This window comes from Panthera uncia (genome assembly GCF_023721935.1).
Source record: "Panthera uncia isolate 11264 chromosome C1 unlocalized genomic scaffold, Puncia_PCG_1.0 HiC_scaffold_4, whole genome shotgun sequence".
Taxonomy (NCBI): Eukaryota; Metazoa; Chordata; class Mammalia; order Carnivora; family Felidae; genus Panthera; species Panthera uncia.
Window position 1 is genome coordinate 6,953,713 of NW_026057585.1, and position 16,765 is coordinate 6,970,477.

Here is a 16,765-nt window from a genome sequence, read left to right on the forward strand (position 1 = left end):
AGAGTCTAGCAGATAAGGAGAAGCGAGAGTTGCCAGAGTCAGGGTTGTCTTGAGGGAAAGAGGTAATATTGAACACACAAGAGGAGGTCTTCCATATAACACTTGGCACATGTGATTAATATGCAATTCAATTCAATTCAATTCAATTCAATTCAATTCAATCCAAGTATTTATAGTGCAATTACTACATGCAGACCACAATGCCAAGAGTTGTTTGGGATAAAGGATAATTAAAGTGCAGTCCTGCCTGCAAAAAGTTTATAGTCTAGGGCGAGAGTTGAGGGCAAATAAGACCCCTTAGTTACTTTTTCACACCCCCAATAGCATGTTCTTCACTGCCTTACACACTGGGGAGAGGGGGTAACTAACTTTTTTTTTTTTAATCAGTGGGTTACAGTGTATTCCTTCACAAAACCCCTTCATTATCATATAGTCCAATAGGGTGAAAAACATCTTCCAAACCTCTTCTGAGTTCTGAACTCCACTCTCCACACCCCCAGTTGTTTTTTGGACATCTTCACTTCTTGCATGACTCTTTGGCATTTCAAACTCAGTACATCCAGTCTTATGTATCTTGATCTCTGTTCTTGAGGCCAAGCTGGTTATTCTGCCCCATTCCTCCTGGCATTCAGCCTGGCATTCCATAGGGCCTACCTCCTGACATCAAGGGGACCTGCTCATTCCTCTCCCTCCCTGTTGCTACTTCTGGGGTCCTGGTCACCATCATCTCTTGTCTGGATTTTCATCAATACCCACTAACCTCATGTAGAAGTCCTCTCCCAGCCACCCTTCATGCCTGGGCCAGAGTGGTTTTTCTAAATTTTTAAAAAATGTTTACTTTTGAGAGAGAGAGAGACAGACAGAGAGAGAGGGAGACACAGAATCCAAAGCAGGCTCTAGGCTCCAAGCTGTCAGCACAGAACCTGATGTGGGACTCGAACTCACCAGCCGTGAGATCATGACCTGAGCAGAAGTCGGATGCTTAATAGACTGAACCACCCAGGTGCCCCAGAGTGGTCTTTCTAAAATGTACATCTAACAACGGTACTGCCTTGCTCTGAACCTTCAGGGGCTCACCATGGCCCTGGGCTAAAGTTCAAATCTTTTAACGCATCATACACAGCCCTCCAGGTTCTGGCCCCAGATTTCATCTCTGCAGTTCCTTGCCACTTTCTAACAGCCTAGTTTGTGCCTAACAGAGATTTCTGGTCCTCTAACCGAACTACTCCATCTTCCCTCTAGTCTTAGAGGATACTGATTCAGGGTCTGGACTCAGTGACTCCTCCCCTGCCCCCTTCCTTTGTGCCTCCTCTGCTCTTTTGGGTTCTACCTCCATTTTCACTTCCTCCGAGAAGCCTTCCTGACACCTGACCTGGTCTGACCAAATTCCCTCCTCTTGATGTCCCAACCCCCCAACACAGGGTCAGGTCCTGGCTCATGCTTCCTCAACACTCTGTTCTTCTCTTGCCATACCTGTTTTATTGTCTCCCCACCAGATCAAGCTCCAGGAGGACAGGACTGTCTTATTTGACCTCGGTTGCCTTTTGACCGTTTTTACCCAGCACGCGTGTGTGTTCATTAAGTATTGAATGGATGAAAATGCACTCGTTTGATAGGGCTGTGCCTCATAAAATAATTATATCTTGCATTTACTGAGTGCTTAAGACGGGGCAGGCTCCACTCTAAGTGTTCTTACAAGTGTACCGTGGACATTTCACAGAACCCTATTCAGTAGGGAAGGGCTATTTCCCCATGTAACAGCAGACGGAGAAACTAAGGCACAGAGAAGTTAAGTAACTCGACCAAAGTCAGCAGCGAGGATGTGGGAGAACCGGGGTTAGAACCCGGGCTGTGCCGAGTTCAGTTCGGCCACCACTTCCAGGAAGTTCTGCCATTGAATAAAGCACAATATGGGCCTCCACCGCAAGCACAGATTCAAGACTCCTGACAAGGGCTTTGTTTTTGTTTCCCGGAGAGAGGACGTGCTCGCTAGACGCCCGCTTCAAGGCTCGCGGGTCCTTTGCGGGGCTTTGGGAAGGGCCTGTGCTTCCCGCCGGCGGCCCGGCAGCCTGCGTGTGAACCGCCGATGAACTTTGGGAGCTGCCCGGCTCACACACGCCCCCTGTGCCCAGCCCTGGGGTGCCCCCCGCCCCCCTCCCCGGGCAGGTGCGCCTGGGCGGGAGCACCAGCCCACAAGCGCCCCGCCAGGCCCCTGGCCAGCCCCTTCTCCGCGGGCGGGGGAAGGGGCGGGCCCGGGGGCGGCGCCTCTTGCCCAAGCCCCCGCCCCCGCCCCGCGCGCGGCTCGCCCGGGTGCTGCGGGCCGGGCCGGGGGGGCGGGGATTCGGGAGGGGCCGGAGCGCGGCTGCCGGTGCGGCTGCGAGGGGAGAGGGAGGAGGCGGCGCGTCCCCAGAGGCGTGCGCCCGGACCGCCGGCCGCCGGACGGACGCGCGGAGGGAGAGGGCCGGGGGCGAGGTCAGTATCCGGTGGGGGCGCGGGCTGCGCGCGAAGGGGCGGCGGCGCGGGCAGCCGGGAGCCCGGGGCAGGGGGCGGGGAGGGCGGTGGCGGGCGCGGGGCCGGCTCCGCTCCGGGGTCGGGCCCCAGACCCTCCCCTGGCCTGGCCACGAGCGCGCCCCGGCAGCGGAAAGCGCAGCCCCCCGCTCGCTTCGCCCTCCGTCTCTTTTCTTTCTAACCAGCGAAAAATAAACAGCCGGGAAGGTAAAACAATAGCGGGGCCACCTGGGACGCGGCGCGCGCGGAGCTCCCACGTTTGGGGCGGGGGCCGGAGGTGGAAGCGGGAGTGGCGGCCCCACGTCGAGCCCCCTCCCGAGGTGCCCCGCGGAGGGTGGGGCTCCCGGCGGCGCCGGGCTCGGCGGGAGGCTAAGGGAGTGCCCTGGAGTGAGCCGTGTGGGCAAAGTATTGCAGGAACCAGCAGGCTTCCCGCAATTGCCCGGCTCCGGGCGGGGAAACTGAGGCGGGGGCCAGTGGAGCGACTTGCCCAAGGTCAGAATGCACGGGTGGACGGTCCTGGTCCAGGAACGGGACCCGGGCGTCCGGAGCAGCCTGGCGCTCGGCCCCTCTCGGTTTTGCGGCGCTTGTGTGCGCCTTGGCTACATCTGTCTTGTGTTTCTTTCAGAAATCGGCTGGCATTGTGGGACCGGCTTCGCTTCGGGGCCGCCGAACGCCAACTTGCTTCGTTTGTTCTGGGAAGGTCTGGGGCAGGTGGCGGCCCCGTGACCTACCGTCATGGATGGAGACGGACTTTTGGATGAAGAAACCCAAACAGTCCGTGCTGTTCCCGGGCGATTTAGCTGTCAAAGGTTTTGACAAAACCTACCGTCTTCCCTTTGGGGAATCCGAATGAGGGAGCTTACAGACACCTTCACTGGGAAGCCAAGGACATTCCTGTATAATCAGCGGATGAAAGGATTTTCTCAGACTCTTTTTTCCCTTTTCCTCGAGGATTAGTTCACTGCAATCTACAATTCCAGTGGAAACCGCTAAGGCACAGGATGTGACAGAAGCCTAGAGGGCCTTCAGAATTGTTCTGGACCCTTCCTTTAGCATAGGGTAGTTTAACACAAGCCACTGGCCGCCCTTCCCCCCTGCCCCCCATCTTGCCGATGATCTCTTCTCTTTAACCTCTTCTCATTTTTTGAGTTAAGTTCTGTTTCCAAAACTGCCCTCTGGAGCTATAAGTGGATTGCCAGAAATGAGAGATTAAGTGCGGAGAGAAGAGGAAGCGTCCTGTGTGGTGTCTCTTCTCCGCTGCCGACATGAAGTGCTTTTTTCCAGTGCTCAGTTGTCTGGCTGTGCTGGGTAAGTGTCTCCGCTTATCAGTGCGATCGATGTGAAAGTTTAACCTGCCGTTGGTTCCTGTAATTCCTTGTGGTTCTTTCCCATCAACACTTGGCTTTGGGGGACACCACGATGCAGCTGGTGTGTGTCACAGGTCAGAATAGGAACCAGGAGGAATGATGGGATGTTGCCGGTTGTCTTTAAGAAGGAACATCTGCTGTCCTTGAAGTGTCTGTCCCGGGCCCTGTGATGAGATTGCCCCCATCTGCCAGTTGGTGGTTTAGGGACTCCGTGTGGCTCGTGGGTTGGCTTCTTGTAGTGTCATAAACTTCAGTGTCTTCCCTTCTGTGTTGGTCCACATCAGTTCCTAATTTGGAGTGGGCACGTTATTCTTACTGTGGGGAAAGTTGGTTTGGTGGTAAAGATGTTTTTGTTTGTGTGTTTGTTTGTTTTTTGGGTTTTTGGGGGGGCTTTTTTGGAGGAGGAAGTAGGCATGAGTGGAGTAGGGTGGTGAAGGGATGCGTTGCCCTGCCCAAGCGGTCTGGAGACTAAATGTGTGGGGGTACCTGTCTTACGTCCCCTCAGCAAGGAGCCTCAGACCGTAGTTCTGGCAGGAAGAAAGACCCGAGGAGTGGAAAGCTGCTTGGGAGGGGGTGTGTTCAGATTGGTGGGGGGGCCCGCTGCAGAAGGCCACAACGCCTAGAGCAGGATGACGAACTGTGGCCCTGAGAGGCGAACCCTTGTCACCTCTCTTGGGGATTCCCTCCTCATTGCAGAGGTCCCCCCTCCTTTGCCCATGCTCTCCATGCCGATGAGCACCATCTTCAGTGTGGCATTAGAGGGACACATCTCGGGTCTAGGATAAACTCCCACGCCGGGATCTCACGCATCCTCCGTCTGTCTCCTCAGACCTCGCACACGAGCACACCTTCTGATCTCTCTGTATGGTTCTGTCCCTTGTGTTTGGAAGAGGGCATCACACCTGCCTCTGGTGTTTGCATCTCCAAATCTAGATATTTTGCATTTACGGAGTTTATGCCTGAGCTGCCGGCAGTGGAGATGGCTCTCATGCATTGTCTCTACCCATGCAAGAGTTCACAGTTGGGCGGAAAGAACGGATTTTGGAGTTAGAGAACCTGATTAGAATCTCAGTCTCATCACGATTGCCATGTGAATCTCTGTAAAATGGGATGATACTGCCAAGGCCTGTCTTGCCAGTTCAAGGCTATAAGGTGTCCTAAATATCTCGGCTGCTTTGAAACACGTCTGGAACACCTAATAAATGTTCAGTTGGTGGTTCTCAAACTTAGGCGCATGTTGGAATCACTGGGGGAGCTTTTTTTTTTTTAATTTTTTTTTTTTAACATTTATTTATTTTTGAGACAGAGAGAGACAGAGCATGAACAGGGGAGGGGCAGAGAGAGAGGGAGACACAGAATCTGAAACAGAATCCAGGCTCTGAGCTGTCAGCACAGAGCCCGACGCGGGGCTCGAACTCACGGACCGTGAGATCATGACCTGAGCCGAAGTCGGACGCTTAACCAACCAAGCCACCCAGGCGCCCCTGGGGGAGCTTTTTGAAACTTTCGATGTCCAGCTCTCTGCTCCCCTAGGTAATTCCAAGTGAAAGAAGCAGTGTGTGAGTTCATTAGAGCCAGCCCTCCCCGCCCTAGCACACACACAGACGCCGGTCTGTTGGCAATTTAGTCAGTGTTCTGCCCCGGTGTGGGTTAGGATCCAGTGTCCCGTGTCTCCTGTCTGTTCAGGCAGAGTTAAGGCAGGTAGCTCTGGGTTCGCCAGTGCTAAATAGCCTAGTGGTATTTGTTATACTGTATTTGTCATTCACTTAGTGTCTGGGTTTAAATCAGTAATTAGTGATTCATGTGGATTCACGAGGACAAACAAGGAAAGCCCTGCGGGGTTGGATGGCTAAGGTGGGAAAGAGGGTTGGGTGGAAGGGTGGGACCGGGGCTGGAGGAGGAACCGCCAAAGGCAAAACAGGGAACTGTGACTTTTGTGCCTTTTGTTTCTCCCGGCTGCTCTAGAAATGTGTGGCCTCCTGCGGGTCCCCCCCCCCCCCTGCTGTTTGCCCTCTGGGCGACTCTGGAGTGGAGCTTGGGCACACTGTTATCTTCCCTCCACTCCCAGCTTCGTGTATAAACAGGTGTCGTGGGCCAGGAAATGAATGTCAAGGTGGCCTTGAAGGGGAGCAATGGCAGATGACCAGACGTGGGTGAGGGTGGGAAGGTTTCGTGCCTGGTGTTTTTGCACACACCCCTCCGGTGGAGTCTCATCTTCTCCCCTTCCCCAGTGACTCTCAGCATGGCCAGGAGGGGGTCTTGCTACTCCGCTGCTGTTAACCTTGGAGAGCAGGAGGTGTTGGGAGGGAACAGAACCCAGGTTGGGGGTCGTACTTCCCGCTTGGCTTGCGGTCTGGTGTGGGCTGATTCATGCGTCAGCATTCTTGCTGTGTAACGTAAATTAATGTGTAATTTCAAAGAGCAAAGAATCCTGAGGTTTTATGCTCCTGTGGGTCACACACACCTGGAATATAATTTTGTTTGTAAAAAGTAGGATAAGGCTGAGTCCTCTGGCACTGACATGGGTGCCGCCAGCCTCCAGAAATGGCACTTTGAGGCAGAACACCCTATGACAGTACGTGAGGGTGCGGACAGGACCATCTCTCACCTGCCTGCAACTCCCTCCACATCGTTAGGCCTGTGCTTTCTGCGCCCTTCCTCTGCCAGTGTCTGGGATTTGGATCAGCTTCCTCCTCTTCTGCCTGTCTGGGTGCTGAGTCCTGCCCTTGTCTTTGTCCTGCTGAAGCCACATGCGTACTGCTTCCTGCCTCCTTGACCACTGTGTCTTGTTTCTTTCTCTGGTAGCTCGGGGTGCCCCACCCAACTTGGGAGCCATTGGCTGCCACGGCCACCCTCGTTCCAATTCCAAAGCCATCTTATGCCGGGGCCTGGTTGAGCCATGAGGATAGTAAAGTCACCAGTGCTGATGGGTGGAGACAGGGGCAGAAGATGAGGGGAGAGAGTAGGAGCATGCATGTGGAAAGGAGGGAATGAGGCTGTGGCTGTGCCTGGCAGCAGCCTGCATGAGTGACAGTGACATGGAAAGATGACAGCCACGTGGGAGAGACCGAAAAGGATTTGTGTTTGCAATAACAGGAAGGGGACAATCAGGAAAGATGAATATAAGCTTCAGGCACATGAAGCAGATTTCGGCTCTGCATAACCATGAGTAGTGATGCCCTCCTAGACCAATGCTGATGTTGCAAACAAGATGAAAGAGCTTTAAAAGTAGTTAGTTAGCAAGGAGAAATGTAGGAGCTTGGAACATCTCTGGATCAACACAGGAGAGTCCGTGGCTGGCTAGTGGCCATACGGGTGGGTTCTCCTTCAGTGGGAGAGAATTTCATTGTAGAGTTTGGGCAGCCTCTCCCTTGAATACGATGGGACTGAGGCAGTGATCACCTACCTCCCAGTCAGTTAGGGAAGGCTTCTTCGGGTAGAGGCCAGAGGGTTCTTCCGAAAGAGATCGAAAGGTACTTTGATGTTCTGACGAGTGTGAGCTCTGGGGCAGGACTCGTGATCAAAGGCAGAAGGGAGAAGCGAGGCAGTGTGGGGCAGTAGGGGGAAGAGCTCTGACGATGGTGATTTATGGATGAACAAACAGGTCCCCACCAGCTGTCCCAGAGGTGGTGCACTTCCCTTTCCTGGGGACCATTTAACAAGGGTGCTGGGGAGGGGAATTCTTTTTTGGGAGGCGGGGAGGGGCAGAGAGAGAGGGGGACAGAGGATCTGAAGCGGGCTGTGAGCTGACAGATGACAGCAGCCAGCTGGATGCAGGGCTCGAACTCACGAACTGTGAGATCGTGACCTGAGCTGAGGTCAGACGCTCAACCGACTGAGTCACCCAGGCGCCCCACCGGAGAAGGGAATTGTTGTCAGGAGGACTAGACAGGCCAGGATGCCTTTCAGCTGTGTGAATTATCGAGCCACCTCTGTGCACCCAGGGCTGTGAAGATGTCCCGGTCTCCTGCATTTTGCATAGCAGCAGAACAGTACCGCCTCTCCTGGCTCTGGCCTTTGCTGTGAAGCAAGCCCTATCTTGTTAAGTCCTTAAAATAGCCTCGCTGGATAGATGTCTCACGTGGTCACCTTTTTGTAGGTGGAGATACTGAGGTCCAGGGAGTTTAAGGAACTTGCTTCAGTAGACTACTGTCCCCCAGTTCCATACGGTGCTCCACAGTGGTGTGGAGGCCCCTTCTGTCTTGTTCCATGTGCATGCCTCCATTCCCAAGGTCATGGCATGGTCCAAGAAGGCTGTGCTGGCCCTAGCCATCGGGGAGGAGGAGAAGGAATGGTGAAGGGCAAGACCTCCCAATTTAAGAACACTTCCTGAAAGTTGCACACGTCTCTTTTTCTGCTTCTATCCCCATCGGCTAGAACTCGAGTACGTGATCGTATGTGACTGCCAGGTAGGCTGGGAAATACCATCCTTCATTCCGAGCGTACAGCTAAAAACAGGGTTGTGTTACTGCTGGGGAAGGAGAGAGCCAATTTTGGAGGGACGGCTATGGGCTGCCGGCGGAGTGGCAGAGCTAGTAAGCGGCAGCACGGGGTTTTGAAGCCAAGATCATTTGGTTCAAACCCTGTGCCCTTCCATGTCACCCGCTGCCCCTCTGTGAGTACCCAGGCCCAGCCCCTGGCCTCTAAGAAGCCTTATTGGGAGGGCCTGAGCCAGATGAGCCAAGAGTTTGTTACTCGGGAAGCAACATAAATCAGCATATGATTACGCAGGCAGTGTTGTGGTTTTAGCAATAGTACTGTTCTGCAGTGTTTATAGAATGCTCATGTGCCAGTCACCGTTCAACCCTTCACAGAGCAAGCCCTTCTGTATTAAGGACCATCTCTGGCGTGTTCACTGCTGTAGCCCCAGAACTCGGCCTTCTGCGCGTACCGGCACAAAGTAGGCATTCAGTTGATTTTTTGGTTGAATAAATGGTTTCTGTGTCGGCTCCTTTGATCATGATAAGGAAACTCAAGGTTCAGGGAATTTAAATCATTGTGCTCAAAGGACAAGAGCTAGAGATTGGCTACAGGGCCTATGCTTTTATACCACTCAACAGGGGTTCTTAACCTTTTTTGTGTCCCTGGGTCCTTTGAGCGGTCTGGGAAAGCCTATGGACCCTTTCTTTGGGTAACACTTTGAAATTCATAAATAAAAATACATCAACTAACAGAGGAAATGAGTTCTATTGAAATACAGTCATCAAAACATTAAACAAATTTAGGATCATAGCAATACGCTTCTTAGGAGCACATTAAATAACTAGCTCAAACAGCAGTTCTAACAATTACCGTAATTATGGCACAGTGAAGAATGAAAACGGTGTGTTGAGGCATCTGTGTCAACTGTGAGGTGATCTGAAGGCATGTGTGACTTGCGTTGTGACAGAGTCACAGGTCCCGGAGACATTGCCATGGTGGTTGCCTACATTCGTAATCAAACGGTTCGCATTCACTTAGAGGTTAGCTGCAAATAAAGCTGTCATTTTTTTTTTTTCTTCAAGTTCACATACCTCCTGACTTCCGTTCACGGACCCCTGTGAAGTTCAAAGTAAAGTTCAGGGTAGGCAGCGGTTGCTGGGAAGATGCCGTGTGAGAGGACTTTATTGGCTTTCAGAAACGGGCAGGGTTTCCACGCGGGGAGCGTTCTATTCCCAGTAGAGTCCTGATGGTGCTGAGGAGTCTGTGGTCATAATGGTGGTAGAGTGGCCCTTTAGGGTTCAGAGAAATGACTGTCAGGGGTCTTCAGGGTCCAGTTCATCTCGGATGGTGAGGACACAGAGAACTGGCTTCGATTGTAAGGCGTTTGGGATTTGGGCTTAGACTGAGCCCCTAGGGCCCAGGCAGACCACTTCGGCGGAGCCCCGACCTAGAAACTGAATGAAGTGGCTTCACTGCTGGCCTCCCGTGGTCCCCGGCCTTGTGCATCCTCTGTTATGGCTCCTTGATTAATATTTTGAGGTTCCTTTGGGAGCTCCTCATTTGCTATGATTGGACACCTGTTTCTTTGCGGCTTGGAAGTGAGCACAGCTAACTCTTCGTGAAGGGTTGGTTTTTAATTTAAGGAAATTTAGGACACCTGTGTGTGAATGCCCCTTGATTTTCAAAGAAATGAGTGGTTGCGTCAAAATCAAGCTTACATTTGTAGAAAATCACATGTTGCCAAATTCCTTCATCAGGAATGCTTTATTAAGTGGCTAATTGTGGGCCACAGTGGTGGGGACTTAACAAAGACCATGGCAATGGACCTCCTTAACTGGAACCTCCAATTAAGTGGGATTTTGTTTCTATTATTTTGAACTCCACTTTCCGAAAGGCCGAGTTCACAAGATGTGGTAGCGAGGATTTATTCTCGAAATCGGCTTCCAGGGCACCGTCAGTCCAGTCTCTACATCTTCCGCATCTATAATTATAGTAGCAGAAGAGAATGATGAGCCTCAGGGCACTGTAAGATCCTAAATCACAGATTAAATTATATTAACTCTACTCAGGCTGGAAAGTGGTCAGATGTATTTCAAAAGCCTTTATAACAGGCTTTATAATAACGAGAGTTGAAGCAAAGTTTCTGTCTAATCCTCTGTTAACCCTTTAATTAAATTCATCCAAATACCCTATTCCCTGTCATCCCAGTGACCCAGGCTTTGCTGAACGCCACCCTGTCCCTGTCTTCTAGGGGATGATCATCTAAGGCCAGCCGTAAAACAAATGGTAAATCACTTTGCAAATGGAGAGGAAGACATTGATAGTCTGTGCTCTCTGAGGATGGAAGACAGGTGTCCTTTGGGGAGGGAGGGGCCAGGCAAGTTTGTTCTTGTTTTCAGCTCAGCAGGAGTAGTGAGGAAACTCTGTCCAGGAGGGAGATTGAGGCTGGAGTAGCTTATGAGTGGTCAGTCTGGAAAGGCTTTCTGGAAAAGCTGGAATGTTAGACATTTTTTTTTTTTAATATTTTTTTAACGTTTATTTATTTTTGAGACAGAGAGAGACAGAGCATGAACGGGGGAGGGGCAGAGAGAGGGAGACACAGAATCTGAAACAGGCTCCAGGCTCTGAGCCATCAGCCCAGAGCCCGATGCGGGGCTCGAACTCACGGACTGCGAGATCGTGACCTGAGCTGAAGTCGGACGCCCAACGACTGAGCCACCCAGGCGCCCCAGACATTTCTTAAGTAATGGGAGAGCGAGGTCCTGGCAGAACTGTGGGGTGAAGGACACCCTGGGCACATCGGGCTGCTTTGAGAAGGCTTCTCAAGGGGTGGAGGAGCCTGAATGTCAGTGTGCTGGCTGGTAAGAATTGGAGCGGTCGGCATGAAGTGTGGATATTTGGGCCTGAGACAGAAGGAAGATACCAGAGAGCTGTAAGTGGGTACCTGGAGGAACACTGGTGAGAGAAGGCCGGAGGTGGGGGTCCAGGGGACCTGTTCCTGCACCAAGGGACGAGCTTTCGTGTACCCATCAAAAACCAGGGCAACGACATTCTGACAAAACTGTGAACTCAAAGAAACTGGTGTCCCGTCTTCTAGTGGTGGCGTCTTCCCCTTGACCTTCAGGTCCCTAGGCCTTCCTTTCTTAAAATGGGGCAAAAAATCCAATACCAGTTGTGTGTTCTTTCCCATTATGATGCCTTGATGTCTGGGAGCATGTTCAGAATTGCCTTAAGTTGGCGTTATTTTTGTGTATTTGATATTGTTTTTGTTTGTAATACCCATTTTCCCATTCTCTGGAGCACAGTCCATACCTCCTTTCTCATGGTGTCTTCAGAGAACGCCGTCTCTGCCCGCAGGGCACCGGATCCTGCCTGTGGTGTATTGGTGACAGAGATGTGTCATGAGGCAGGCTGCTGACCTCCTTCTCACGGACCCCTTTTATTAACTTCCCTTCCCTCAGGAGCCCCATACATTTGAAATCCTCTGTCTGTCAGCATTAAGTAGTAATTAATCTGTTTTTCCTATGTGGTAACCAGTATGACTGCTCACCCTTGATAGAGTGATGTAGTTCAGCTCTGCAGCAAAATTAATCTGGCACTCTGCTTAGTCCATGACCAAAGGACCCACGTGGCCTTGCCTGTTCGGTCTTAGTCCTGTGTCTCCATGATAGGGGAAGTGTTGTCATTGTTAGGTGTTTTGAAATGTCCAAGGTGGCCGGCTTTCTGACAACCCCACGGGTTACTTTGAGAACCCCAGGGGACATGGATATCCTCGATGGTGTTTGCCATGAATTGGTTGCTTTGGTGACCTCGATTGACTTTGCTAGGGCGACTTTCCGTAGAAAGAGGAACGGGAGACTGGAGTTGAGCATCCATTGCTACAGGTCAAACCACACCTGTCCTGTCCAGGGACATCCTACTCCTCTCTCTTTTTTTTTTTTTTAAAAGACTTGCAGAGAAACTTCACAACGTCTTAGATGTAACAATGCCATCAATCTTAAATGCCACTGAAGACTTAATTTGAATTAAGTCGTAATTTAAAACAGCAAATACGGTGCTTTAGGGTAACGTGTTGAATAAAAGTAAGGTCCTGAGAGATTGGTTTCAATTTCAGAAGGTAGATTATATTTGTTTGCTTTGTTTTTTTGGATTTTAATTTGTTGACAGAGGTAACACGGGAATATAGTTCTGTTGTAAAAAATCTAAACGGTACAGACAGAGAGTAAAATGTGAAAGTTCCCCTCTCCACCCCATGCCCCTTATTGAGGTCTGATATATGTTCTTGACAGTTTGATATATATTCTTCCAGGTCTTTCTCTATAATTTCTATGCATGCATACTCACGCAAATATAGATTTTTTTTTTTTCTGACATAAATGGAATCATGTAGAACGTATTGTTCAACCACTTGATTTTAAAGGGGTGATTTGCCTCACTGTTTTTTCAGGCTTAATTTTATGGCCATATCAGAACTGATTTGGTTATTTTATAGCTAGTTGGAACTGTAATTTGTGAAATCAGTGGGGGAGTAGTGAGCCTCATTCAATAGCTATATCGTGGAATAATTTTGTCCTGGTGTATTAAGGCAAGAGTCATAATAAAAACACTACCCTTAAATTTTAATGTATTTAATGAAAATAATTGACTTGTTTATTCGGACTCTTTTTTTCCCCAAGCACATAAATTTAACAAATTGAGTACACACATATTTTGTTGACTGTTTTCATTATAATTTTGAAATTATGTTGAATGAAAATGAAGCCTATTTAAAACTTGTTAAGAGGACAAGCATAAATATTGGGTTTGGGGTCTAATTCAGTCAAGTTCTTTATTTGTTCATAGACTAACTAGGGGGAAAACTGGACAAGTTTTTCTGCATTTTCTTAAAAAAATTTTTTTTTTAACGTTTATTTATTTTTGAGAGAGAGAGAGAGAGAGAGAGAGAGACAGAGTGTGAGCAGGGGAGGGGCAGAGAGAGAGGGAGACACAAAATGGGAAGCAGGCTCCGGGCTCCGAGCTGTCAGCACAGAGCCTGACACGGGGCTTGAACTTGCAAACCGTGAGATCATGACCTGAGCTGAAGTCGGATGCTTAACTGACTGAGCCCCCCAGGTGTCCCAGTTTTCCTGCATTTTCAGTTCCCAAGTGATTCTTCCGTGTAGAATGAATTGTACTAATGTTGCCACTGAGGTTGCTGGCTACCAGACATTTAAGACCTTAACCTAAAAGAGCACTTTTTCCTCTAGCCCTGCAGAAGCGGCTGTTTCTGTAAAAAGATTATCATTTCAAAGTGTTGGGTTACTTCTCAGGTTCGCTGGTTATGACTGTCTTTAAATCCCTGGGAGCACATGCGGGTTTCTTGGATCGTTCACCTTTACACCAGATTTTTAAAATAGTTACCGTTTTGGAGGGATGGTCATTGGGTTCACATGTCCTAGTCTGCTTTTCTTCAACAGCAGGGTTTGATGTTCCTACCGCCCATCCCAAGACCACTGTTCCATTAGAAACTACTTGCAACACTTTCCTAAAAAGACTATTTATCTGGGGTGCCTGGGTGACTCAGTCGGTTGAGCGTCTGACTTTGGCTCAGGTCATGATCTCATGATTCGTGAGTTCGAGCCCCACGTTGGTCTCTGTGCTGACATCTCAGAGCCTGGAGCCTGTTTTGGATTCTGGGTCTCCCTCTCTCTCTGCCCCTCCCCTGCTCATGCACCATCTCTCTCTCTCTCAAAAATAAATAAACATTAAAAAAAAAAAAAAAAAAAAAAGACTTTATCTGTTCATTCAGCAAATATTTGAGTGCTGGCTACAAGCAGCTCATTGTTCCGTTTTCTCACATACCAGGAATTAAAAGGTATAATCATGACACATGTTCTAAGAAGTCACCTGATCTGTATTTTTTAATCTTAATAAATAGAGTAATTAAAAACACTCTGACATTTGGGAACTCTTTTCTGTCCCTGAGGTGCAAAATCTTTTCTCTTCCTGTTACTTTCCTCCTGGTTTGTTGTCACCTCTTTAGCAGAGGCGATTACACATACCCCATCGGCTGTGACAAAGGGCCCTTGATGACTAAAAGAGGAGTACCAGTGATTGGGGGAGATTGGGGTGGGTGGCCCAGCGAGGGCAAATTCTTTCTCTTGAAAATACACAAATATCCCAAGTCCTGGAGATGTAGAATGCCCTTATTAACTGCGGGGGATATTGTCTGTCTGTGGGAACTGGGAATCTCACTCTTAGCTCTGAATTTCTAGGAAGCCGGAACAGAAGAGAACTAGAGCAGTCACATACTTGCCATCAGACAGGAGACACATCCACACTGGGCTTTCTCCTGAGCACCCTTATGTTGGGGGTGTGGTGGCGGGAAGGTTGCTATGTCCCTGACCTAGGACTCCGCCTCCCTGCTTCCCAGGAGAGCCTTGGGAGGAGAGGCTGTGGGGACGGCTCAGGGCCCTCTCCATGTTGGCCCCATTTTCCAGAAACTGCCGTGTTGTCTCAGTGGGATCCAGGCTCTTGCCAGGTGCCGTCATCTGACCTAGGGCTGACCCTCCCCACGCATCCATCCACTTCTCTCCAGCTTCACCAGCGCTTCTCCTGTCTCCACCAGTTCACTGAGACTCGGGGTTGGAAACTGTGCCTGGTGGGAGTCCCCTCCACCCCAAAGCTGGTGGCCGCTGCTCCCCAGAGCGTCTGGGACAGGGCGCCATCCTTCTCGGAGGCCTTTCTGGCGTTCGTCATCGGTTTTGTTCCGCGGTGGTTTTGTGTTGGTTTGGGGATGGCTGGTCTGTTGGGAATTCTGCTTCCCGGATGGACACGTCTCCAATAAACTATAGGGAGTGACTGTGCAGGTAGAGTCATTCTGTCTAGGCTCGTTCCGAAACCAGGCAACCCTCTTTATGATGCTGTTTAGAAATGATGTGCTGAACAGTTTCTTAATGTCTTCTGATGTTTTAGTACAGAAGATGGCATGGTGGACCGTTTTGCCGTCTGCCTTCTATTATTTCGTTACAGAAACACAAGACCACATCTGAGCGCCTTGCCTGGCTCTTTCTCCGTCCCTCCGTTGGAACGGGGGCTGTGGCCCCTAGCCGGGTGTCCTGGCACCTTTCTGGCTGGAGGAACAGCATCTGTAACTCCTGTCTCACGCTTGAATGAATCCAACTCTTCTGAACAGCTTTCCCCTCACACACCCTCAGCGGACTTCTCGAAGGGAGGAAGGACACAGAGACCTCAAGTGCCTCTAGGCTTGAATGTATTTTGAAAGGATCCTCACGGATCTCACATGTAATCCTTTTATCCTAAAGGGGAATTATTCTGGGGGTGAGGAAAAGACTGCCGTGGCCTGGGTTGGGGGCGAGTGGTAGAAGGACTGGAAAATGCCCCGAACAGAAGAGAGAGAGTCTCTGGCATACACAGTCTTTGTTTTAAAATTAAAACATTACGTAATACAAACATTTGCCTTCCCACTTTTACCCCTGCCACAGAAGAGCTGTCATTTCCCATATTTGGAATTTGGGGAGAGACAGGCCTCATTCGAGGACAAGGCCGGATCCAGTCTATGCTTTGGGGGAAAGTAAGTAAATATGAGAGCCTTGAGGGCTGCGGTATTTATGGTGAATCTATGATTACTGCATGTGCCTCCTTGTCATGATTTATTCAGCAGCCCCTGACGTCCTGGTGCTGATGCCGTGCCCATCAGTAATCTGACTCCTGTTTTCTTCTCCATATTTTGCCTTTTGCAAATGTATAGGCATTCGGCTTTAATCAAGTAGGCTTTTACTCTGTCATCTGTAACGGGGATGACTGAAGTCATGTGGAGGATTTTAAGTAACTAATCTCTTAAGACATTCAGAGCATAATCTCCCCCACGCCTTGCTCATCCTGCCTGCATCGGGGAGATTTGCAGGGTTCTGCAAAGGAGGCAGGATGGGGACTTTGGCATCCTTCGGAGAGACCGGGTGTCCTCCTTGCCGGCGACGGGCTTTTGTTTGCTTTTGGCGTGGGGACAGGGCCTGCTGATGATTTGCCATGTCGAGAGAGTTCAAGACGCCCCATGAATGTGACTAGTGTGTTAGCAAATCTCGGAGCCGGTGCAGAGAACGAGAGGCCAGATGCGCTCGGAGATACCGTCCAAGCTCATTGGTGTCTGTGCAGTGTGGCCGGGACTGGCTCTCAAGGAGAGGCTGCGAGGTAGATAAGAGGCCTGCTGGTCCACGGTGTTCACTGACATTTGTCATTACATTACATTATATCAGATCCGTGACAGGTTCGAGGGTGCAGGACCTAAAACTTTCACGTGCTCTGCTTACCATTGGAATGTGACTTCATGTGCATCGTTTATTAGACTAAACTGGATTACAGTTTCTTTTCACATCATCCTTTCTTGATTTTCTGGTTTCAACCCCTTTCTGATGTTGGCTCAGTTTCTTGCTGTCAGAAGTGTCCTGCAGAGGAATTTGGCGAACTGC

At 50.2% G+C, this 16,765-nt stretch overlaps 1 protein-coding gene across 1 annotated transcript in view; it reads left to right on the forward strand.

Annotated features, from left to right (window-relative positions):
• The first annotated feature begins 2,385 nt into the window (after positions 1-2,385).
• The window catches only part of IGSF3 (immunoglobulin superfamily member 3), a 93,887-nt gene continuing 79,507 nt past the window's right edge, over positions 2,386-16,765 (forward strand). Inside the window, exons 1-2 of the mRNA XM_049618371.1 lie at positions 2,386-2,472; positions 3,134-3,816. Of these exons, the coding sequence (XP_049474328.1) occupies positions 3,774-3,816 (43 nt within the window). The 5' untranslated portion in view covers positions 2,386-2,472; positions 3,134-3,773. The remainder of the gene's footprint in view (positions 2,473-3,133; positions 3,817-16,765) is intronic.